The sequence below is a fragment of the Ranitomeya variabilis genome, chromosome 1, assembly GCF_051348905.1.
Source record: "Ranitomeya variabilis isolate aRanVar5 chromosome 1, aRanVar5.hap1, whole genome shotgun sequence".
Taxonomy (NCBI): Eukaryota; Metazoa; Chordata; class Amphibia; order Anura; family Dendrobatidae; genus Ranitomeya; species Ranitomeya variabilis.
The window spans coordinates 66079638-66106541 of NC_135232.1; the positions used below are offsets into that span (position 1 = coordinate 66079638).

General features: G+C 43.1%; 1 protein-coding gene across 2 annotated transcripts in view; it reads right to left on the reverse strand.

Moving 5' to 3' along the window:
* Positions 1-26904, reverse strand: part of LOC143805334 (phospholipid-transporting ATPase ID-like) — a 159292-nt gene that overhangs the window by 20603 nt on the left and 111785 nt on the right. For both annotated transcript variants that reach the window (XM_077284563.1, XM_077284572.1), the window contains exons 8-22: positions 23814-23884; positions 23147-23229; positions 22674-22832; positions 22505-22593; positions 22038-22234; positions 14016-14224; positions 12065-12108; positions 11580-11745; positions 10332-10520; positions 8133-8248; positions 7313-7477; positions 6775-6886; positions 4191-4296; positions 3950-4103; positions 557-740 (exon numbers count right to left, since the gene is read on the reverse strand). In XM_077284563.1, coding sequence (XP_077140678.1) covers positions 557-740; positions 3950-4103; positions 4191-4296; positions 6775-6886; positions 7313-7477; positions 8133-8248; positions 10332-10520; positions 11580-11745; positions 12065-12108; positions 14016-14224; positions 22038-22234; positions 22505-22593; positions 22674-22832; positions 23147-23229; positions 23814-23884 — 2044 coding nt within the window. The remainder of the gene's footprint in view (positions 1-556; positions 741-3949; positions 4104-4190; positions 4297-6774; positions 6887-7312; positions 7478-8132; positions 8249-10331; positions 10521-11579; positions 11746-12064; positions 12109-14015; positions 14225-22037; positions 22235-22504; positions 22594-22673; positions 22833-23146; positions 23230-23813; positions 23885-26904) is intronic.

Genomic DNA, 26904 nt, shown 5'->3' on the forward strand with positions numbered 1-26904 from the left:
AAACTACTATTTGCCCCACATACAAGTTCTCATACATTGATGGAAATTTTTTTTTAGAAAGTTCTGACTTTCAGAAGAAAGTGAAGAACAAACGAAAGTGCTGAAATGAAAATTGGTTGTGGCATGAAAGGGTTAAGTGTTCGCTTTGGGTTTTCGGAATGTTCAGCTCAGCTCTTTTCTCAGAAGATTTGATTTCTTTTGCCTATTTTCTGCCCGTGGTGGAAACATTTAGGTCAGTGAGAATAAATATTTTCCGTTTTATTTTATAACTTTTTTTTTCCCATTAGAACTGGAAAAGCTTCAGCTTGGAACGAGCATCTGATTACAAATCCAGCTGACGGCACGTCCCTACCATGGGCTGCCAGGACAGAGAGCGAATGTTGGGTACTGGTATAATCTCCTCCAGATGGAACTTCATCGTTTTCATTTCCTTATTGTCGGAGCAGGAAATAATTACACCAGAAATAACTCTGTGAATGATACCCCGAGGCCTGGGGCAGTGACCGCACCACTATATAATGCCGCCCAGTGCCACCCTGTAACCACCAGGACTTACTCTTGATCATGCTGACGTCATTAGCTCCGTCTCCTATGGCCAATGTCACCGCCTTTTTATACTTCTTCACCAGCTGCACCACCTGCGCCTTCTGGAGAGGGGTCACCCGACAACATATGACCGCCTGACACATGCACGCCGTCCGCAGAAGTTCCACCTCCATACTCTCGTCCAAAGCAAAAGCCTGTGTGACCGGAAATCAAGTAGCGATGTGTCAGAAGAAAAGATTATCAAACTCATTTTATAGGTTACTTCTACATATAAATGTATCAACTTTGCAAAAACTTTTTTTACATCATTACACTTCAGTGCTGCAATCATAATTCTGCTCATTTTCTTTTATGAATGCAGTGACAAACGGGTGTCAAAATGTATTGTCTTTTTTTAATGTTTTTTTTTTACACATATGCATGTAATTGGCTTTAAAAAATCATTTTTGCAATTAGTTTTCATTAAAAAGTTTCCACTGCTAGCCTTTTACTTTGAAATCCAATTTATAAATGATTTTTTATCCCAATTACACATTGTCCTGGAAGGTGGACAAGCCCTTTATCACCGTTTCCCATATGCATCACAGCAGAGCGTCCTCGCTGCAGAGACTGGACCAGCAGCAATGGGCAGTGCGAGGACATGTGCTGCAATTCCGGAGCAGCTTGATTGTCAGCGCAGCTTTGTAGGTGACCGGAGTATAAGACATCGTGTGACTTCAGATTAGCCCGAGATAAGTAACACAAAGTATTTACAAAGTGGCTGGACATTATATCTGAGTGTAAACTGTGAGATCATTTTCAAAAGTGGAGTTATGGCTTAAAGTAAATATTTTCCCTGGCTGTAAACGAAGTTTCCATTTCCTTCTGTACACAATTCAGTATGTGACTCTCGGAGAACTTCACTCTGCTCCATATTTGTGGGTTATGAGGACTTTTACGTTTAGACACAATCATGGTCATCAATCCAGACGTGTATATAACCTGGGGGACTGAGGACGGAGCCCCCAATCTTCTTCCTGAGCTAACAATGCTTCCATCATTATACGGAGCTGTGCGGGAATCCGAAAAATGGTTGTGCTATTTATGGTTGAAAGGTATCAATATAATGTTATAGGGGTTGTTCCCTTTCAGTAAATGATTGTCCGCGACTACAAGTTATTATGAAGAAATAAGGTGCTGTACTCACCTTCCCCGGGTCCACCGAAGAGTCTGTGCCACTGCTCCCGATGCCTGGCACTGGCTGTGCTGACGTCACTTCAACAGCTGGAGAACTAATGTTCTGATGTCAGGGGAAGGGGAGTGCAGCACTGTTAGATTTTTCATTATAACCTGCACCCGGGGTCATTTATATACTGAAAGGAATCAATAAAGTCTCATCTAGTGGGACTTTACTGCAACATTATAGTGGCACAATTTAGTGGACAGCAGAAAAGTACTGCTATCTGGTAGACTGCACAGCAGCACTGCAGTCCCCTGGACTACAGTACCACCATCTATTGGCTTGCACAACATTCTAGTGAGCAACAGCATTGCCATCTAGCAGACTGCACTGCTTCACTGCAATCCAGTGGACTACACTACAGTACTACCATCTGGTGGGCTGCACAACAGCATTGCCATCTAGCAGACTGCACTGCTTCACTGCAATCCAGTGGACTACACTACAGTACTACCATCTGGTGGGCTGCACAACAGCATTGCCATCTAGCAGACGGCACTGCAATACAGTGGATTAAACAAAAGCACTGCCATCTAGTGGACTGCAGAGTAGTGCTGCAATCAAGTGGACTATACAACAGTACAACAATGTATTGGACTGCATAGCAACATCGTCATTTAATGAGCAGCCTATTGGGTACCGCCATTTAGTGACTAGCCTACTGGGTACCGCTATCTAATGACCAGCCCATTGGGTACTGCCATCTAGTGACCAGCTTATTGGGTACTGCCATCTAGTGACCTGCCCATTGAGTACTGCCATCTAGTGACCAGCTTATTGGGTACCACCATCTAGTGACCAGCCTATTGGGTACTGCCATCTAGTGACCAGCCTATTGGGTACCGTCAGCTAGTGACCATCCTATTTTCTACTGCCATCTAGTGACCAGCCTATTGGGTACCGCCATCTAGTGACCAGCCTATTGGGTACCGCCATCTAGTGACCAGCCAATTGGGTACCACCATCTAGTGACCAGCCTAGTGGGTACCACCATCTAGTGACCAGCCTATTGGGTACCACCATCTAGTGACCAGCCAATTGGGTACCACCATCTAGTGACCAGCCTAGTGGGTACCACCATCTAGTGACCAGCCTATTGGGTACCACCATCTAGTGACCTGCCTATTGGGTACCACCATCTAGTGAGCAGCCTATTGGGTACCGCCATCTAGTGACCAGCCTATTGGGTACCACCATCTAGTGACCAGCCTAGTGGGTACCACCATCTAGTGACCAGCCTATTGGGTACCACCATCTAGTGACCTGCCTATTGGGTACCACCATCTAGTGAGCAGCCTATTAGGTACCACCATCTAGTGACCAGCCTATTGGGTACCACCATCTAGTGACCTGCCTATTGGGTACAACCATCTAGTGACCAGCCTATTGGGTACCGCCAACTAGTGGACTACCCAACAGCACTGCCATCTACTAGACTGCACAGCAGTACCATCTGGTGGACAGCACAGCAGCAAAGACTGGACTGTAAAAAAAAAAGAGCCACTATCTCGTGGACTGCACTATAGCACTGCCATCTAGTAATCTGATACACATTAAAGAGGATCCTAGAAACTACGGTGTTGTGAACAAAAAACTAAAATTGCCATTCAGCCTTATTCATTTGAGCAGGACTAATCTGCGGTACCAGATACGGAGTCACGTAGGAATAATGGAGCATTATCAGCTAAAGCAGTTCTGGCATTCTACAAGTGCCGTTACTCTCTTCGTTCTCCACATCAGTGGCAATGCTAATGGTGGCATATCCAGTGATTAAATTACATTGGTCAATGCTGCCATCACACCCCGATTTTTTGACAAAGTTCCTTGCACACACCCCCTATAAGGTAGCACACTTTTTCTCAGGCTGATAATCGGCCAAATGAGAGTGCGCACAAATCCTTACACCACCCATGAGGAAAGGGGAGAATCAGAACTGGAGTCTCCACATTCTAAGGGTCCCTAAAATATCAGCCTCTGTGGTTTGTCCCCCTTATTCATGAGCTGCACTGAATATAATATGTCACAGTCTTAACCATCTCAGATCTGTTATTGATCTGTAGATCTTTAATTGGATCTCACATTAACTTTTGTTAAGAAAGATCTGATTTTTTTTTACATAACCCATAAACTGTGGCACTCTGCGCCCAATAAGTGTCACCCCCATGACAATCCGAGCTCACACACCAGACTGTGGCCGTTGATGATGATTCCGTAGGAGTGTTCTCCTTTCAACTCGTCATCTGGGATCACTTGTGACCTTTTCGACCATTTTTTTATCTGCACGTTGACATCATAATTGTCCATAAATGAATCTGGATTCATTTTCCTCCGCGCCGTCCTGGGCACAAACATAACTGTGTTTAGATGAAGTCCACCATTCATCCTTCTGATGGAGCAATTAGATTGTGGGAAGCTGGGATTTTACCTGAGCTCCTCCTGAACCTCCTCAGGGCTGGTGCCTCTAATGATGAAAACCTCCTTCATCTCATCTTGTAGCATGTTACACGAGTAACCAATGTTCTCAGCCGTTTCTGTGGAGAATTGGAGAAGATTAGATCAACACCAACACAGAAACAATCCTCCTCAAGCTCATGTGAAGTCAGAAGCATTCTAACCCAATAGAGACCCACTGACGCGTTTCACAGACTTGACACTTTTGTCACTAGAACTTCAAAGAGGAATGGAAGTTAGCGGGCCCCATAGAAAAAAATAGAAATTAAGACTCCTTTCTAGTAACTAGTTCCCAACACCACAAGCCTTCCCCCTTCTAAGAATGGGATAGACTCATGTTTGCACGCTATGTACCCCCTTTAAACCACCCAATAGAAAGGTCCTTACAAGTGGTAAAAATACCATGTAACCAACCTAACATAGGACTCCCTTCGCTACATTAGGCCCAAAGCATCTTAAAATATATACCGCTAAATTTGGGGGCATGTAAGTCCCACCCCATAACTCCCAGCTTTATAAAAACCCAGCCTCCTCTAACCTTGTGCCAAAAAACAGGAGCCATGAGTTCTTCTAAGGGCTCATTTCCACATGTGAGGCACACGTCCGTATCTCGCATGTGGAAACCAAGCTGTGGCGCCGGCACTCAGGAGCGGAGCGTGCGGCCGCATAGGAACACATGGAGCTGCACAGCTCCGCTCCTGAGTGCCGGCGCCAGAGCTTGGTTTCCACATGCGAGATACGGACGTGTGCCTCGCATGTGGAAATGAGCCCTAAGAAGCAGTTTACCACTCAGAAAAGTAAAATGGTGGAGGCCCACAAAGCAGGAGAAAATTATATGAAGATAGCAAAGCATTGTCAAGCTGCCCTTTCCTCAGTTCAAACTGTAATTAAGAAATGGAAGTTAAGAGGAACAGTAGAGGTAAAGATAAAGTCTGGAAGACCAAGCAAAATTTCAGTGAGAACAAGACCCCTGTACAAATATGGCCTTCGTGGAAAAGTCAACAGAAGAAAACTTCTCCTGTGTCCTCACTATAAAATTCATCCTCAGAAGCATGCACAATAACATCTAAACAAGCCGGATGCACTTTAGAAACAAGTCCTGTGGATCGATGAGGTTAAAGTATAACTCTTTGGCCACAATGATTAAAGTTATATGTGGAGAAAAAAGGGCACAGAATTTCAGGAAAAGAACATCTCGCTAACCAGTAAGCATTAGGGGTGGATCAATCATGCTTTGGGGTTGTGTTGCAACCAATGGCACGGGGATCATTTCACGGGTAGAGGAAAGATTGTATTCAATGAAATTTCAACAAATTCTTGATAGAAACATAACACCATCTGTAGAAAAGCTGAAGATGAAAAGAGGATGGCGTCTACAAATGGATAATGATCCTAAACACACGTCAAAATCCAAAACAGACGACCTCAAAAGGCGCAAGCTGAATGTTTCAGTGGCCCTCACAGTCCCCTGATCTGAACATCATTGAAAATGTGGCTAGACCTCAAAATAGCAGAGGATGCAAGACGACCCAGGAATCTCACAGAACTGGATGAATTTTACAAGAAAGAATGGATTAAAATCCTTCAAACAAGAATTGAAAGACTATTGGCTGGCTACAAAAAGCATTTACAAGCTGTGATAATTGCAAAAGGGGGTGCTATTAAATACTAACCATGCAGGGTGCACAAACTCTTTTATAGGCTAATTTTTAAAATGTAAAAAATGACAATATATTTTTTTTTTTAATAAAATAAAAAGTAAATGTGTCATCTTTAACTTTAGGCCTTTTAGAGATGATTTCATCTTCAACTTGCTTATCTGTTCACAATAACAATAATTCTGACTAGGAGCGCCCAAACTTTTATATACCACTGTATATGTATGTATATATAATATATATGTATATATACCATAACATTAATTGGAACCCACACATTTCACCTACAGGAGTTTTTCTGACTGCCCATCCTTCATGCATAGACATTAATATGGAGTCGATCTACTTGCAGCTATAACAGCTTCCATTCTTCTGTGAAGGTTTTCTACAAGATTGTGGAGGGGTCTGTGGGAATTATTGCCCCCTCATACAGAAGAGCATTTGTGAGGTCAGACATTAACGTTTCGGAGAGGAGCGGGATCACAATTTCCATCATAAAGGTGTTGAATAGGGCTGAGGTACAGGCTCTGTGCGACCGGTCATGTTCTTCCATCAAACTCCCCTCATCATGTCTATATGGACCTTCTGCACTGGTCACAGTCATGGGGAACAAAAGAGGGTCTTCCCTAACCTGCTCCCACAAAGCTGGAGGCTACAACAGTCCACAATGTCTTGTGCTGAAAGATTAAGATTCCTCATCATGTGAACCAACAGGCTGACCCCTGAAACCAGGCCCTTAGCATTATCGCCCCTCCACCAAACTGGCAGTCAGGCGGGTAACGTTCACGAAACCCAGTGACTGATCTGTCACTCCAGGTAGAGTTTCCCTTTTAACCTTCATCATGGTGAAAACAGGAAGGACATACGAAATCTTCCATACCCCTCTCTTTATATCTGTACCTTGTTTGTCTCCTGTTAGCACCCATATTTTAATGTTGGCCTTGGTGAGGGTCTCAATGGTCTGGGGGACGCCATCTTGTAGTTTATCTTCTATTGCAGATGCTCCAATTAACTAAAACAAAGATAATGATTCAGTAACGCTGTAGTGACATACGATTGAATGTAAAGTTGAAATGAATGGGTTCCATCGGTGATCAAGAAGAGGGGGAAGTGGGAGTGGGGTAACATGACTGCAGAATCAGACTACACAGGGTTTATTTGTAGTCTGTTACCATGGAGACACGTGACTGAATAGGAAATGTAGGTACAAAACAGGTGCACACATAGCATAAATTGTTTCATTTTCTGTTATAAGCAATGAGAGAAAAAACTGCAAAAGTGTTCATACTCTAATATGACCGGCAGGCCAAGAATTTTTATTATTCTCAACTAGTTCTGATAAAAGAAAAAAAAATCTGGGAAAATTCCCAAAGACATGCAGCCAATAGAAAACACGTGGACTTAGATGCAAAGTAGCAGAGAAGTCCTCTACACGGACCTTCAAGTCTTTTTCAATCTCCTCATACAGGACTGACAGCTTCTCCTCGCGATTTTCCAGGGACGTGCTTGCGTCATGGTGACGCTTCTTCCAATCGGTAAAGTAGACCTTGTCCAAATCCTTATAGGCTAAGACCAGTGTGCGCAAACCTTCCCCGGCAAACTCCTGTAACACGGGACCAAAGAGAGATGATGAAGGATAATGATAGAGGATGAAGCAGCCCAGAGACCTAGTGAGGAACGCCCGATAATTGGGGAGATAGAGGTGCGGAGCTGAGCATCGGCAGGGTAGACGTGAGACTTCTCAGATATTTCACACCTCTAACTTATAACTTATAAGAGGACATCCAGTATTAGTAAAACAAGGCAGCTTTTTAACCAAAAACAGTGCCACAGTTGTTCTCAGGTTGTGTGTGGTATTGCAGCTCAACACCATTTATTTCAATAGGGCAGATCAGCAGAGTCACAACTAAAATGGGTTCAGGGTTTGCACCCGGGCCCTGGAGCTTAAAGGGCCAATATTAGGAGGGTTATCCACCTTTGGAGACATTTTTTTTTTAATTTAAATGCATATATTTGGGGATAAAAAAAAAATCATATTTGCAATTGGGTTTCATTAAAAATTTTGCATCGCTTTCCTTGCACTGTCAATTGCTGGCTTCAAAATGAGTTAACTGAGAATGCGTCAGAAGGGCCTGTAAAAACCAAACGGTGCAAAAACATTTAATGAAACCCAATAGCAAAAATGAATTTTAGCCCAAAATACATGTATTTACGGTAAGTAAAAAAAGTGGAGAATCCATAAACTGATGACAACTCACATTCAGATGTTCAGTGGTCACTTCCTTCAAATCTTCACTGGAGCGGTCAAGGAGTTCATAGACAATAGTGTCGGCTCCTTTACAGTACAAGGTCAGGCGGCCCTCCGGGCTCCGAACTGCGGCACAGCAGAAATCATTAACTTTCCAATCTATACGAATAGTCATAACCACACATCACCTCCACGCCATACATATATATATATTTTTTTACTAATCTATATATATAATTGTCTAAGGGTTTTTCTGTCTGTCTGTCCCGTTTATTCATTCGCTGATTGGTCGAGGCTGCCTGGGCCTCGACCAATCAGCGACGGGCACAGTATCGACGTAGAAATCCCGCGTCTCTGATTGGTCGAGGCCTGGCGGCCTCGACCAATCAGCGACGGGCACAGCATGGCGACGACGATGTCATAATGGAAATCCCGCGTCTCTGATTGGTCGAGGCTGCCAGGCCCAGGCGGCCTCGACCAATCAGCGACGGGCACAGTATCGACGTAGAAATCCCGCGTCTCTGATTGGTCGAGGCTGCCAGGCCTCGACCAATCAGCGACGGGCACAGTATCGACGTAGATGTCATAATGGTTGCCATGGCGACGATGATGTAAAAAAGGTTGCCTCGACCAATCAGCGACGGGCACAGTCGGAATCATCATTGTCCATATGCTACGGGGACATGCATATTCTAGTATACCCGATGCGTTAGAATCGGGCCACCATCTAGTATATATATATATATATATATATATATATATATATATACACTAGATGGTGGCCCGATTCTAACGTATTGGGTATTCTAGAATATGTAGGTAGTATATAGCACAGGCTACGTACTATATTGCACAGTGACGTAGTATATAACACAACCGACGTAGTATATAACACAGCGTACATAGTACAGTATATAGCAGAGCTACGTAGTATATATCACAGCCACGTAGTATATAACATAGCCACGTAGTGTATTGTAGAGCCACGTAGTATATTGCACAGGCACGTAGTATATTGCACAGCCACGTAGTATATAACACAGTCACGTAGTGTATTGCACAGCTACGTAGTGTATTGCACAGCTATGTAGTATATTGGTCAGCGACGAAGTATATAGCAGAGCCACGTAGTATATAACATAGCCACGTAGTATATTGTAGAGGCACGTTGTATATTGCATAGCTACGTAGTATATTGCACAGCCATGTAGTATATAACAGAGCCACGTAGTATATTGCACAGTCGACATAGTATATAACAGAACCGACACAGCCATATAGTATATTGCACAGCTACGTAGTATATAACACAGAGCACGTAGTATATTGCACAGCCACGTAGTATATTGGACAGTCACATTGTATATTGCACAGTCACGTTGTATATTGCCCAGCTACATAGTATATAGCACAGAGATGTAGGATATAACAGAGTCCACGCAGTATGTAACACAGCCCACGTAGTATATAGCAATGTGGGCACTATATGCGTGGTTAAAAAAGACTTAAAATAAAAAATAAACATACGCATAAGCATACGCAGCATCAATAGTAAAATGTTGATCACACAGGGTTAATAGCTGCGTTAACAGAGTGCGTTACACCGTGGCATAACGCGGTCCGTTAACGCTGCCATTAACCCTGTGTGAGGGCTGACTGGAGGGGATTATGGAGCGGGCACTGACTGCGGGGAGGAAGGAGCGGCCATTTTGCCGCCGGACTGTGCCCGTCGCTGATTGATCGTGGCAATGGTCGTGGGCGTTTTGCCACAACCAATCAGTGACTTGGATTTCCATGACAGACAGAGGCCACGACCAATGAATATCCGTGACAGACAGACAGACAGAAAGATGGAAGTGACCCTTAGACAATTATATAGTAGATATATATGTTACCTCTATGTGTAGTCACCTAGCACATTGTAAAAATCCAGTATTTTACCATTTTTGCAATTTTAATTCCAAACATAACATTTTGTATGCACAATATCTACTAAAAATAAAAATACAACATGTTCTTGTATGCACTTACCAAATCCCCAAACCAGCATGTCCCCCTCCCCCACCAAGAAAAAAAAATAAAAAATCAGTCCCGTAAATTAAATAAATGAAAAGAATAAAAATGAAAAAGACAAAAAAAATAACCAGGTCCTCTGTATACTGTGGATATGTGTCCTTCACTTTTCTTTCCCTCTGACCACAGAACTCACCAATCACAGACATCCTTTTACGTTCATTGTTGAAGTCCAATATGGCCAAAACATCATAAACCTTGGTCTTCCCCATCTCTACCACCGTGATGGTTTCTGGTGTACGGGAACGGAAGACGAAGCCAAAGTTCCTGGCGGCAGTGACCAGTGCCCCCTCATCCGGAGACTGCGCCTGATAGATCAGTTCCCCTGAGATTGACATAGGAAGAGGAGATGTTACGGGATGTCCTCCCTAATGGGCCAGTAGAGTCTGGACTGTTCATAGTGTGAAAAGGCCGAAAAGCCAATGAATAAATAGGAAGAGGAAAGAAAGGAGTAGAAGGAAGGGGGTAAGGATGTGCTGGGTAATTAGGGTGAAGTATGAAGGTAATATTTGGGAACTGAGTTGCAGTATTATGTGGGAACAATATGGCAGCATTATGTGGCTTTTTGTCTTCTAGACATTTTATAGTAGTGAACTGTATATGCCATTACTATTTTGGCGGTAACATAAGGGTTAAACTGATAAGAATAAATGTCTAAATATATAAGCAGGGGACCCCACTGTTGCCAATGGCTGAACTTTTTATAAATCAGTCCTATTCCCCTTAACACAGTAAAAAAATCCTTCTTCATTGTTGACTGCAGGATGAGTGGTCTTTCTAAATACTGTTTTCATCCAAACTCCTGACGTCAGGAGGTTGTACAGCTACATGACTAGCAGATAAACCATGGTTCAAGACATCTGTATCTACATCCTGTACCTTTTCACTATCTTAGTGCATTATCATAAAATCATGCACAGTTGTACAAACCCTTCCATATAAAAAAGTGTCCAGTTTTTATTCTTGTTTTATTCCCATTGCTCCCATGATTATTTCTTTATTTTGTTTTTTTTTTCAATTCCGCCATACGGATCCAGAGATAAGGGTCTTTTCATTTGCTGCAAATTTGTATGGTCTTTACCAAAGGGGGTGTGGCTCACAGGGTAATAATGCAGAGCAGTATAATGACACACCCCAGAGGATCCTGTGAGCCACACCCCAGAGGATCCTGTGAGCCACACCCCAGAGGATCCTGTGAGCCACACCCCAGAGGATCCTGTGAGCCACACCCCCTTATTAAAAGACAACAAAAATTAGTACTAAAATAGGCCCAATCTCTGGAACCATATGGCGGAAATAAAAAATGTTGAATACTCAGAGGAGCATATATATATATATATATATAGATATATAAATCCTCCAAGTCCAGAAGTCTCTTCCTCACCTTGTTTTTTCTCCTCAGACATTGCTGTGTGACACACCGCCAAGAGCCGGAAGAACTCATGTGCGGCCGAGTCTTCCATCTTCACCGTTTCCACCAATCTGTGATCGTGAAAGAAGAACTTGGGATCGGCCAGAGGGTTGTAGGAAAAATCCACCTTTTCTGTGTACTGAGATGCAGAAGAGAAGGTTTTATTAGAAGACTCAATGTCTGAGCTGTCTCTCTCTCGATCTCCGGTTCTTTGTTTTACTACATTCGATGACTGTTCAGTGCCTGATACACAGAGAACCCTTCCTACAATGCAAGTCACCAGAGCAAGCTGGGTGCAGACACCGAACAAGCTAGGAAGGCTCAGAGATTTCAGCTCCAAAGCATGCAGACTAGTGAATGCAGCACTGTGCATATGTATACTGTAAATGAGGTTAAATGCTTGATATACAATAAGAATTTTTTTTATTATTAAAACGGTTTTGGAAAAATTCCCCTACCTCATTTATTTCAAGCCTATTTCCTGCATAGTCAAATACATCACCTGTAAGGAAAAAACCAATGTATTATCAGGATACAAGAGACAGCTGTAATAAATAATGTGTAGGGTGCTGGAGTAGAGTCCAGAAGGGCACTAAGCTATGAGGCCCCTCAGTGACCACGTAATGGCTGAGGCCAATGATATACGGCACTTCATCTCCAGTAGCCTAGAACCAAAGACTGAGGCGGGACCACCAAAGCATCTCTGCTGGATTAGGGGATAATGGGGGAGGGGAGTATTTCTTTTAGAACATTTTGTGCCCTCCTTTTTTAATCTATAACGACCTTTTAAACCATTACTGATATGCGACAACCAACCTGAAAACTAATGTGGCAGGCACTTGTGACAATCATGACAGTTTAACCCCCTAGATGCCATAGTCCATAGCGACCATGGCACCTAAGTCGCCACAGAGGGGTCTCGCTCTGTCACCCCAACAGCCGCCTTCTGTGACATGATCGCTGAGTGTGAATGGATTGTCGTGACAGACGAGGACTTTAGCGTTTGCCAGCTTTTACTCCTATTATCACAGGAAGACTAGGATTTAAAAAACAAAGGCGGAAAAAAAATGGTCGTGGTGAGAAAGCATTAAACTTATTGTCCACTCCTCGGGCAACCCTTTCTGAATCCCTTTTTTCTCAGTAAAATAAAACTCTTATACTCACCTCCGATGCTGGTGCCGTTCCAGCGGTATCAGCACACCCGGGGCTTGTGTGACATTATGTCACATGATCCCTGAGGCCAATCAGCGGTGGCTTCATGCACCCTTCCTTCCGACAAACCAAGACATCTGGAGGAAGTGAGAGCTTTGGCTGCGCTCTAACTTCCACTGGATAACCATTACGTCCGTAGGAGAGTAAAGCCGGTGCTGTTTGACCGCAGGGATCATGTGACATAACAACGTCACGCAAGCCCCGGGAGGTGGAGAGCCGACACTGCTGGAATGGAGCTGGAGGTGGGTATAAGTGTCGTCATTTTACTGGGGGAAAACATAGGGATTCAGAAGGGGGGGATGTCCAAGTAGTGGACAACCCCTTTAAGCATAAGCAAGGAAACAAGGTGTAAAAAATGCACACAAAAAAAATGTATGTGATGAAAAAAGGATTCGCGAGAGGACATTCACCTGACCACATTTACACCCAGTATGGGGAACACACAACATCAGAGCTTTGGATGAGAACAGCTATAGAGAAAACATATTAGTAATATTTCTAGCCCTAAAATTAAAGGTGTACTGTCAAGTTTGAAAGTTATCCCCTGGATAAGGGTTAACTTTCTGTTCGCTGAGGACTGGACTCCAGGGACCCCTACTGATCCTGAGGTCGATCATGCACACTGCATTCATTCTCACGAAGACCAGATGAGAGCAGCGCTTGGCTATTTCTGGTGATCTATTTACGAATGAATGAATGAATGAATGAATGAATGAATGAATGGAGCAGCAGTATGAAGATCGACCAATGCTCCATTTACACTGGGATCTTTAGAGCCCCAGATCTCGGGATTGGTGAGAGTCCTACCAGTCGGACCTCTACCGATCAGGAAACTATTCCTTATCATAAGGATAGGGGATAACTTCTAAACTTGTAAATATCCCTTTAAGGAGGTTTTTCCCTACTTAGAGACTTATTGTCAATGAACCCATGGTCTGGAAATAAAACAAGAAATCTATCCTCACCTCCCGGACTGGTACCACTCACTGCTGTGTCCCTCACTGGTCTCGTGACATTTTGTCCATATCACACCTATGATGGATGTTGAGGCCCTAAGACCAGGGGGGACACATCAGCGAGTGTAGAGAAGTTGCGCCCATTGACAATAACTTCTACAGTAGGGAAAACTCCTTTAAGCTGATAAAAAGGTAACATTAAAAAAAGGAGATGGTTCCCAGAGTGGAGGAGGCTACTCACCGTATGAATTGCCATTGATAGAGCACTTATTGAAGGTCATGATGTTCTGAGTGAGAGTCCCGGTCTTGTCAGAAAATATATATTTAATCTGTCCCAGCTCCTCGTTGAGGGTGGTGGTGCGAGCCTCTGATGGAGTGTCCTTCTTTGGGTAATACATCTTACGGTCCCAATTGATGTAGAAGCTGTTACCAAGACGAATGATTTCAACACTAAGGATAAAAAAAAAGTAAAGAAATTCAGCAGTGGCTTAAAAAGTGACAACTATTTTGTCTGCACGTCCCATGATCACTTGTGCAAAAAGGACAGCTGCAACTCAATTGACAATATTTCTTTAAATATGCCAGCAGGTTTTTGCTATGTAATTGGAGAGCCGCATGATATAGGGACAGAGACCCTGATTTCAGCGATGTGTCACTTAGTGGGCTGTTGTTTCATGAAAATCAGTGTTTTATCAGCAGAAGATTATCACTACAGGACTAGTTGTCTCGTGCCTCCTAGTCAACTGTTCTGTGTAACCACGCCCCCACCACTGATTGGCAGTTGTACATTTATAGAAAGCTGCTAATCAGCGGTGTGGGCGGGGTTATATAATGGTATGGGTGGGATTATACAGGGCTCAGCATTTGAGCACTGCTAGATCTGCAGCAGAGAAAACAGGGATTGTATCAAAATGGCAGCAAGCAGACAAGAAAGTGACACCACTAGAATCAGGGTCTCTGCCCCTACATCATGCTGCTTTCAGATAATAATGTTACTGTATTTTCATACTCTCTTTCTCTTTTTATGCTTGTCGATATATCAGGCGATACTGGTTCGTAAATAAAGAAAATACCTATCAGTTTTTCATCACTTTTTATAACCACTAAAATAAATTTTAAAATTTGTTCCCCCATCTGTAATAGTTATTTTTCTATATCAGATGAGGTTTTTCTTTTCAACGGGTTTTATTTACTTTTTGCCAACTTTTTAATTTTCTTATTTTTATTTTTATATATATATATTTTACATATTGTGCCCCCCTTAAGGTCATGAAGGACCTCTGGGAGCCATTTTGAAACTTGAAAACCCTATTTTTTTAATCCAGTTCCCTATTACTGTTGCTGTTATATTGGCCTTTTCGCTACATAGCAAAGCTGACTGTGTCTCCTAGGACCAAACAGCTCCTGCTTCCTCCCTACACCCAGCGATCATGAGTGATGTTAGCGCTTCCTATTACTGCAAACCAAACGCTGCTTCAGAGCTGTGTAAATAGCGATCAGGAAGGCAGAGTTGGTAATTAACCATCTCTGCCTTCTTTATGGGGATATACAAAAAAAGGTTGCACTCTATCGTTCCAAAACACGTCAAATATGAAATACATGAAATATGAATAGCAAAATGGCTTTTTGAACATTAGGAAAAAAATTTTGAGACGCTTAGCACAGAATTTGGCCAAATAATGTGAGCCCATCAACCATCGTCAAGGTGGTCTCATTAAACTGATGGGTACCTGACCTCCCTGTCCAAATGTGAACACTTACCGAAGGCTGACGTCTGTATGCTTGGGTGAATATAGACATACTGTACAGACATCAGCCTTCGGTAAGTGTTCACATTTGGACAGGGAGGTCAGGTACCCATCAGTTTAATGAGACCACCTTGACGATGGTTGATGGGCTCACATTATTTGGCCAAATCCTGTGCTAAGCGTCTCAAACTTTTTTTCCTAATGTTCAAAGAACCATTTCGCTATTCATATTTCATGTATTTCATATTTGACGTGTTTTGGCACGATAGAGTGCAACCTTTTTTTGTATCTATATATATAATTGTCTAAGGGTCTAATTGTCTGTCTCGGAAATCCCGCCTTGCTGATTGGTCGAGGCCAGCCAGCGACGGGCACAGTCTGCCGTGAATTCTGGAATCATCATTGTCCTCCACTGCTGTCAAGTGCTGCCATTGTGTAGGGTGTGTGCCTGCGTCTCCCTGTATGGGCGGCATCTCCCTGTGTTTCTATCTTAGAATGGGTCGAAAATACGCCAATGAGGATGACAGAAAAGCAGCAGCAGCAGCAGCAGCAGCAGCAGCAAGAAAACGACAACATCGGGAACAGGAGACACCACAACAGACTGCTGCTAGACAAGCCCAGGATTCGGAATCTCACAGACACCGTCGCCAACCGGAGACACCACAACAAACTGTTGTACGACAGGAACAACATGATCGCCAAATTCATAAAAAACGAATGCTCTACCAACTGATCTGTTTCATAATTTCATTCAATTGTATTAAGTTCTATGACTAATAAAATGTAATGATAATAAATATATTTTACCCATTATTGCATTATTCTTCAATCTTCATAAATAAACTACATACATATTCTAGAATACTACGCTATATACTACGTGGCCGGCCGTGAACAATCAGCGACAGGGATATGGTGCCCACACTGCTAAATACTGCGTGGGCTGTGTGATATACTGCAGGGGCTGCTATATACTACGTGGCCAGTGTTACATACTGTGTGGGCTGTGTGACATACTGCGGGGGCTGTGCTATATACTACATGGGCAGTGTTATATACTACGTGTGCTGTGTGATATACTGCAGGGGCTGTGCTATACTACATGGGCAGTGTTATATACTACGTGAGGTGTGTGATATACTGCAGGGGCTGTGCTATATACTATGTGGGCTGTGTTATATACTACGTGAGGTGTGTGATATACTGCAGGGGCTGTGCTATATACTATGTGGGCTGTGTTATATACTACGTGAGGTGTGTGATATACTGCAGGGCTGTGCTATATACTACATGGGCAGTGTTATATACTACGTGGGCTGTGTGATATACTGCAGGGGCTGTGCTATATACTATGTGGGCTGTGTTATATACTACGTGAGGTGTGTGATATACTGCAGGGCTGTGCTATATACTACATGGGCAGTGTTATATACTACGTGTGCTGTGTGATATACTGCGGGGGCGGTGCTATATACTACATGGGCAGTGTTATATACTTAGTATATAGGAGGCATGTAGTATATAGCAGACAAATAGTACGTGGCCTGTGCTATATACTATGTGGCTGCTATATACATACATACATATTCTAGAATACCAGATGCGTTAATACAGGCCACGCACTATATATAACACAGCCCACTTACTATATAACACAGCCCACGCAGTATATAGCAGCCACGCAGTATATAACACAGGCCACGCAGTATATAACACAGGGCACATAGTATATAGCACAGCCCACGCAGTATATAACTGCGCCGCCCTCTGCCTGAACAGTCAGTGCGGAGAGGCGGGATGCTGAGGAGCAGCGACGAGAGGTGAGTGTGTAGTATTTTGTTTTTATTGCCTCAGCAGCAACATTACATGTGGCACAATGCTGTATGGAGCGTCTATGGGGCCATAAAGAACTGCATGGAGCATTATATGGGGCATCTATGGGGCCATAACTGCATGGAGCAATATATGGGCCATCTATGGGGCCATAACTGCATGGAGCATTACATAGAGCATCTATGGGGCCATAACTGCATGGAGCAATATATGGGGCATTATATGGGGCATCTATGGGGCCATAAAGAACTGCATGGAGCATTATATGGGGCATCTATGGGGCCATAACTGCATGGAGCATTATATGGGGCATCTATGGGGCCATAACTGCATGGAGCATTATATGGGGCATCTATGGGGCCATAAAGAACTGCATGGAGCATTATATGGGGCATCTATGGGGCCATAACTGCATGAAGCATTATACTACGTGACTGGGCAAAATACTACGTGACTGGGCAATATACTACGTGGACATACAATGTACTGCGTGGGCTGTGCAATGTACTGCGTGGGCTGCGCAATGTACTGTGTTGCTGCGCAATGTACTACGTGGGCTGCTCAATGTACTGCGTGGCTGTGCAATATACTACGCATACATATTCTAGAATACCCGATGCGTTAGAATCGGGCCACCATCTAGTATTATATATGGAGGTAGCTGCTCCTGGTATGCACCTATTCACACTAGTTTGGATGTGCCAGTCGTTTTTCTGTCATTTCTATGTTAGCTTACTGACTGAGCACTCCTCCCGTCACCATGTGGTTTTTAATTACATCTAATCACACTTGGTTCCGGCCAACCCATATGTAGGCTTTGCTGAGAGAAGTGTCCATATTCACCCAAGCATACAGACATCAGCCTTCGGTAAGTGTTCACATTTGGACAGGGAGGTCAGGTACCTATCAGTTTAACGAGACCACCTTGACAATGGTTGATGGGCTCACATTATTTGGCCAAATTCTGTGCTAAGCATCTCAAATTTTTTTTCCTAATGTTCAAAAAGCCATTTTGCTATTCATATTTCATGTATTTCATATTTGACGTGTTTTGGCACAATAGAGTGCAACCCTTTTTTTGTATATTATATATGGAGGTAGCTGCTCCTGGTTTGCACCTATTCACAGACATTTGTGCTGATGACCTGGCCTCCCACTTTATAGAGAAAATAGACAATATCCGTCAGGAAATCCGCTCCCAGACACCAAGTGCCATGACGCCCATCCCTCCCTGCATCTCCCCTGGCTCACTCTCCACATTCGATCCCATCACAGAAGAAGAAGTCTCCAAGCTCCTCTCCTCTTCTCGTCCAACTACATGCACCATTGACCCCATTCCCTCACACCTCCTCCAGTCTCTCTCTCCAGTCGTCACAACTCACTTAACTACAATCTTTAATCTCTCCCTCTCCTCTGGCATTTTCCCCTCCTCCTTCAAACACTCTATCAATACTCCATTACTAAAAAAACCCACCCTCGACCCATCCTGCACAAACAACTACAGACCGGTCTCCAATCTCCCCTTCATCTCAAAACTCCTGGAGCGCCTAGTCTACTCCCGCCTTACCCGTTACCTCTCCACTCATTCCCTCCTAGACCCTTCACAGTCTGGGTTCCGCCCCCTACATTCAACAGAAACTGCACTCATCAAGGTGACCAATGACCTTCTGACAGCAAAATGTAACGGAAACCACTCTGCTCATTCTCCTCGATCTTTCTGCAGCTTTCGACACTGTTGACCACCCTCTCCTACTCTCTAGGCTCCAGTCACTAGGCATTAAGGACACTGCTCTCTCCTGGTTCTCCTCCTATCTTTCTGAACGCTCCTTCAGTGTTCTGTTCTCCGGCTCCACTTCATCTCCTCTTCCTCTCACTTTCGGGGTACCTCAGGGCTCAGTCCTTGGCCCCCTTCTCTTCTCCCTCTACACGGCCCCAATTGGACAGACCATCAGCAGATTTGGCTTTCAGTACCATCTTTATGCTGATGACACACAACTATACACGTCAGCCCCTGACCTTACCCCCGCTGTACTACAGAACGCCACTGACTGTCTGCAGTCTCTAACATCATGTCCGCTCTCTATCTGAAACTCAACCTCTCCAAAACTGAACTTCTTCTGCTCCCGCCTTCTACTAGCCTCCCTAAATCTGACATTTCCCTCTCCGTGGGTGGCACCATAATAACACCCCGGCAGCAGGCACGCTGTCTGGGTGTTATGTTTGACTCCGATCTCTCCTTCACCTCCCACATACAATCTCTTGCCCGCTTGTGCCGCTTACACCTAAAGAACATCTCTAGAATACGCCCTTTTCTCACCATGGAGACAACAAAAGCTCTCACTGTCGCCCTAATCCACTCCCGTCTGGACTACTGCAACTCTCTATTAATTGGCCTCCCCCTCACGCGACTTTCCCCTCTCCAGTCTATCCTTAATGCAGCAGCCAGGGTCGTCCATCTGGCTAATCGTTACTCGGACGTGTCCGCTCTTCGCCAGTCATTACACTGGCTGCCCATTCATTACAGGATACAATTCAAAGTACTTGTTCTCACCCACAAAGCTCTCCACAGTGCGGCACCCCCTTACATCTCCTCCCTCATTTCTGTCTATCGGCCTAGCCGACCGCTGCGCTCTGCAAACGACTTTCGACTATCCTCTGCACTAATCCGTACCTCCCACTCCCGACTCCAAGACTTCTCCCGTGCTGCGCCAATCCTCTGGAATGCTCTACCCCAAGATATTAGGACCATCCACAACTTGCATAGTTTTAGGCGCTCGCTCAAAACTCATTTGTTCAGAGCGGCCTATCACGTTCCCTAATCAGTCATTTTATGTTTGTGTGTGTGTGTAGCCCATTCACTATCTCCATCTACCCCCCACCCCCTGATGATGGCTGGACCATCATTGTAAATACACCATTGTAAATACACACCTGTACTTTGTATCTCCCCACCGCATTGTAGATTGTAAGCTCTCACGAGCAGGGTCGTCTTAAGGTACCTTCACACGAAGCGACGCTGCAGCGATAGCGACAACGATGTCGATCGCTGCAGCGTCGCTGTTTGGTCGCTGGAGAGCTGTCACACAGACCGCTCTCCAGCGATCAACTATGCCGAGGTCCCCTGGTAACCAGGGTAAACATCGGGTAACTAAGCGCAGGGCCGCGCTTAGTAACCCGATGTTTACCCTGGTTACCAGCGTAAAAGTAAAAAAAACAAACAGCACATACTTACATTCACGTCCCCCTGCGTCCACTTCCTGACTGACTGAGCGCCGTACAGTGAGAGCAGAGCGGTGACGTCACCGCTGTGCTGCTTTCACTTTCACTTTGCGGCGCTGAGTCAGAGGAGGAAGCAGACTGCAGGGGACGCAATGTGAGTATGTGCTGTTTGTTTTTTTTACATTTTACGCTAGTAACCAGGGTAAACATCGGGTAACTAAGCGCGGCCCTGCGCTTAGTAACCCGATGTTTACCCTGGTTACCAGTGTAAAATATCGCTGGTATCGTTGCTTTTGCTTTCAAACACAACGATACACAGCGATCGGACGACCAAATAAAGTTCTGGACTTTATTCAGCGACCAGCGACATCACAGCAGGATCCTGATCGCTGCTGCGTGTCAAACGAAACGATATCGCTAGCGAGGACGCTGCAACGTCACGGATTGCTAGCGATATCGTTATAATGTCGTTTCGTGTGAAGGTACCTTTATTTTGTCTTATTTTGCTTTATTACTGTATTGTTAACATTGTTACCTATGACTGTTGTGTTTGAAACTGTTAAACTGTAAAGCGCTGCGGAATATGTTGGCGCTATATAAATAAAGATTATAATTATTATTATTATTCATGCTAGTTTGGATGTGCCAGTCGTTTTTCTGTCATTTCTTTATGGGGATCTCAGCTGTGTCAAACAGCCAGCTCCCTGCTCAGGCAATTGTGTGCACCTACTCTTCTATACAGTGCAGCGTAGATCCTGGACCGCCCAGACTTTTATGATCTGTGGCTGGTCGGGAGGTAGTAAAAGAGAGGTCCACTTTTGGTGCCTTTTTTTTCACTTAAATACATGTATTTTGGCTATAAAATAATTTGTGCCATTGTGTTTCATTAAACACTTTGAACAGTTTGGCTTTTAGAGGATCTTTGTTTCTCTGCATATTCAACTTTTGATGTGGTCAGTGTCCATAAATCAGCTGAAAGGATCTAAAAAGATAAATAAAAGGGAGTTACAAACTCTCCCTTCGGATTGTCAGAATGAGCTCAGCGATGGATTCTCAGTTAACTCTGGATTCTGCAGCCAACAAAAAATCAACACAGAGACGATAAGATGCAAATGGTGGATTTTTTTTTTGTTTAACTAAACCCTACTGCAAAATAACTCCAAGAAAACAACTTCACCAAGCTTTGAATCGGCAGCTGCACAAGGAGACATGACAGCGAAAGGAGGCATTAGAAAAAAAAAATAGAGCTAACCATAAATTGGCCAAAACAGAGCAATTTGAAGCTTTCAAGATTTATTTTGTATAACAAACGGTCTTAAGTCAAGAGAAAACCAAATTATTTCCAGATGGGCTCCTGAATCCCAAAGAAACTCAACCCAACATTGCTCCTCAACCATCAGAGATATACGAGATCATCTTCATTTATTTTCTAAGGGTCGTAGATTAGTAGACAAAAGTCCTACCTGACGTAAAGTGAGATGGGAACCACAGTATTGAGGATAATGACATATGACCAAAACATGAGGAACCCGGAGAAGGCTGCGTTGTTGACGTCTTTTGGCCATGGCAGGTACACTTGGAAGTAATAGCCTTGTTTGCTTTCCCAAATTCCATTCCCAATAGCAAGAATAATGCACATAACCGCCAGAAACCCAAAGATCTGTCGAAAAAATCGAGAGAAGAAATGTAAAGGTTTGTCCTTCGTTATAATAAATTAGGTCATTTTATACATAGATATAAATTACATGTTTTATAACTTTCCAACTTCTGGTTTAAAGAAAAACATGTGGGGGGTCAATATTTTTTGCAATGGGTCCAGTAGGCTTAAATTTGTTCTGATGGAATAAGTGAAAATACACGTCCATACATATCCATTTCTCTCTCCTCCAGTAATGAGATGTATCGGAGCACCTTGTTATAAGTGACGTACCCAAAGGACAAGGATGTTCATAAGCCGGTCAATGCTGGTCCTTTTTAGGGTTGTCCGACCACTGTTCTGCATCAGTTTTGTGTCAGGTCCTAAAATTAAGAAATTAGGTCAATTAACGTATGTCTTTTCCTAGGAAACCCACCAGGGGGAAACTTGTACATCAACTGACCTGCAAAGATGACCATCCCAAAGCACCACTCTGTGTTCCTAAGAGTGCAGCCCCGCAGTAAGATCTTGCCATTGTCCAGGGCATATTTTTCTCTCTGGTAGGTCAGGGTCCCAGTGAAAGTGTCCAGTCTGTTATTGGGGGCCTCACATGCAATTTCACCTAGAAGAACAAATTGAAAAATAATAAGATTTTTCTTAGATAAGTTGATCTTTTGCCCGATATTGACAGTTAAAACATTAGAAATATGGTAACTACCATAGATAACCATGAAAGTATAGTTCTATGGCCAGGCGGAAGAGTGGGCCATGTGTTACAGACAACAGAGCTGCTTGCCTGTTGATTTGGGAAGTTCTCCCTTTTTACAGTGGGGTGTAATAAAATGTATGTCTACATCTGTGGACAGGACAGAAAGTCTCCATGTGACTCTACATAGTAAATTTGTGGCCCTAGGCTAAAACACATATCTGGCATACCATCAAACTGCGAGAGATCTGTCAGGTTCTCTCCAAGGTCTCCTGTTATGGTAAGAGCCTGCTTCACCTTCAGATTGGTCTCCCTGAAAGAAGTTACATAAAATTAGGTGCCCATGGGGTCAATACAAAGACATTAAGGGATTCTCAACGCAAGCCGCGCTGCTGAGCTCCACGATTGGCTGCAGCGCTGTTGATGTGACCTCACTGCAGACAATAACAGACATAAAGCAATAAAAGAGACTCAGTGCCAGGATCTCAGGAGGTTGAGTAAAAAATTGTTTATTTTTTAAATAAAAAACGGCACCTGGGGACAAAAAACCCATTTAATTTAGAACAATAACGTGACTTCAAGCAATAAAAACTACTATAATACTGCCCCTATGTACAATAAAATAAAAACTATAATACTCCCTCTATATACAATAAAAATATGTACTATAATACTGCCCCTATATACAATAAACTAACTACTATAAAAAGGTCCCTATGTACAATAAAATAACTACGATAATACTGCTCCTATGTGCAGGAATATAACTGCTATAATACTGCTCCTATGTACAAGAATATAATTACTATAATACTGCCCCCTATACATGAAAATGTAGTTATTTTTCTAACAACCATTATATTTCTGAGCTGTGCATTGTGAGATAGAATCACTTACCCGTCCAGCTCGGCCGTCTCGACGTATATCAGGCTGTTGGGTTCGCTGCTAGAAAGTAACAGCAGATCTGCCTAAACACAAGAGAGCAGTGATATCTCTTTGTACTAGAACAATGGACGTGACATAACAGAGGAAACGCTCTTATCTCTATTGGGATGGACTGGTCACCATCAGAAATCTCAATCTATAAAATGAAGACAGACAGGACCGGCCCGGGGCAGGAAAGGCAGCAATCCCAATCAGCTATTAGCTAAACATATTTCAGATCTCAGATAAATGGACGTGGAAGAGGTAAAGGGACATTTTGTTGTATTTTATATTTTTATTGTGGTGTTGTCTACATTGCAATTTTTTACGCATTTTGGCTGCATCATTTTTTTGCAATATCAACAGTATATCAATTCTGCAATCTTTTGTATTTGTGGCTATTTTTTGTCTAGTTTTTCTGTTTTGGGGCTATTTTTTTTTTTTTTTTTTAAGTCTGATTTCTACTTCTATTCTCTACTTTAGTTTTTGCATGCTTTTCTGTTTGTTCGCCATCACTGATGTGATTTTTGTAATTCAGATATTTTGCGGACGATTCACTATTTGCAAGTTTTTTCAAAGTCGCATCAAATTTTGTACAAACATACTTCAGGTCCACAAAACATGAGGACGAACATGTTTATTTCCTTTGTGTTTATTGGAACAACACAGAATAAAACAGAGAAAATAAGGCAAATTGGACATAATTTAACACAAAACTCAAAAATTGGGCGGGACAAAATTGTTTGCACCTTTCCAAAATTGTGGGTAAATAACTTTGTTTCAAACATGTGATGCTCGTTCAAACTCGCCTGTGGCAAGTAGCAGGTGTGGGCAATATGAAAATCACACCTGAAATCAGATAAAAAGGGAAGAAGTTGACTCAATCCTTGCACTGTGTGTCTGTGTGCCAAACTAAGCTTGGAGAACACAACGAGGAGATTAATTGTCTGAGGACTTCAGAGCCAATATTAATGAAAAATATCAACAATCTCAAGATTACAAGTCCATCTCCAGAGATCTTGATGTTCCTTTGTCCACGGTGGGTAACATAATCAAGAAGTTTACAACTAATGGCACTGTAGCTAATCTCCCTGGACATGAACGGCAGAGAAAAATTGCTGAAAGGTTGCAACGCAGGATAGTCCTGAAGGTAGATAAGCAGCCCCAATCAAGCTGTCCTGCAGGCTCGGGGTGCATCAGTGTCAGCGCGAACTATCCGTCGACATTTAAATGAAATTAAAAACTATGGCAGGAGGCCACAAATTTTGGAAAGGTGGCAACATTCCAAAATTGGACCGCAGAGTGAAGGCAAAAGGGCCAACAAGTGCTAAGCATTACTGGGAACTCCTTCAAAATTGTTGGAAGACCATTCCCGGTGACTACCTCTTGAAGCTCATCAAGAGAATGCCAAGAGTGTGCGAAGCAGTCATCAAAGCAAAAGGTGGCTACTTTGAAGAACCTAGAATATAAGACATAATTTCAGTTGTTTCACACTTTTTTGTCAAGTATTGTCATGTCGGACGCTGTCCAGACCAGGTCGTCCGACAGACAGCGGTAATTCCGCTTTTGTCCACTATGCGCTCATTGGCGTCGGCTAGATTTTATCTAGCTGGTCCGGGGTTAATTTACCTGGTGCTCGGATTGGAAGCTGGGCCATGCCCACTGCCTTTAAATAGTTCTCCTGAACATTGGGCGTCGCCGATTATAGCTTCTGTCTTGTGCGTGGTTATCTCGGTCTGGAGTGGTGAGCTAGTAGTTGGAGTATCGTTGCTGGTGGTGTATTTCCCTTTGTCTTATTTGCTCCTTCCCATATTTGTATTTGTTTTGCCCTTTGCATTTATAGTGTATTCCTAAGTGACTGCGGCGTGGTGCTTATTTTTCCGTTATCCTTGTCTGTGCTAACTGTGGGTATTGGAGTGTGGTCTCTTTACTGGGTGGTGGGTGGTGGTTTCAGCCTAGGGTTGAAACAGGAGATAAGGCGAGGGTGGAGGCCCAGACATGCACACCATCAGTGTAAACTCTGGGAGAGGGACAGTCAGGGTTTCCCTAGTCTGAGGGAAATCGCAGGGGCCCAGGTTATTGCTCTTTCATACCTAGGTCTCCCGTGACAAGTACATAATTCCACATGTGTTAATTCATAGTTTTGATGCCTTCAGTGTGAATGTACAATTTTCATAGTCATGAAAATACAGAAAAATCTTTAAATGAGGAGGTGTGTCCAAACTTTTAGTCTGTACTGTATATATATATATATATATATATATATATATATATATATATATATATTAACCAAATATTTAAGATGCACATAATGAATCTATAGGCTCGGAACTATAGTCTGTACTGTGTATATATATATATATATATATATATATATATATATATATATATATATATATATATATATACTAGCTGTACTACCCGGCTTCGCCCGGGGTAATAACTGCTGTTAGCAAAATAGAATGTGTTTACAAAAATTTATTCTGCACAAAAAAAACACAAAACAAATCGATAGAAATGTAATTATTAAAAGGCAAAAACTAAACTAATAGAAGCATTTTACAACATATATTTCAACACCAGAGATATTCCACACAGATTTAACTAAATTGGCCAAGTAATGTGAAGTAATCTTCTACTACTTAATCGAGAGCCTTTTGATAAACGACATTCTTAGTTTTTCCTTCAGGTGCAAAGACAAACAGATTTTTGGCTGTTCCAACTCTTGAACAGGCCACATAAAGTTGACCATGAGAAAAGCATGGAGATTGTAAATCTAAGCTAGCTGAAGAGCCCAGCGTTGCCTAGGCATAGTAAATATCTGTGGTTAGTTATAGCACCTCACTTCTCTTATTTTCCCATCACGCCTCTCATTTTCCCCATCACATCTTTCATTTTCCCCCTCACATCTCTCATTTTCTCCCTCACACCTCTCATTTTCCCCCTCACGCCTCTTATTTTCCCCCTCACTCCTCTCATTCCCCCCTAACACTTGTCATTTCGACCTCACATCTGTCATTTTCCGATCGCTCCACTATTTTCCCTCACTCCTCTCATTTTGCAC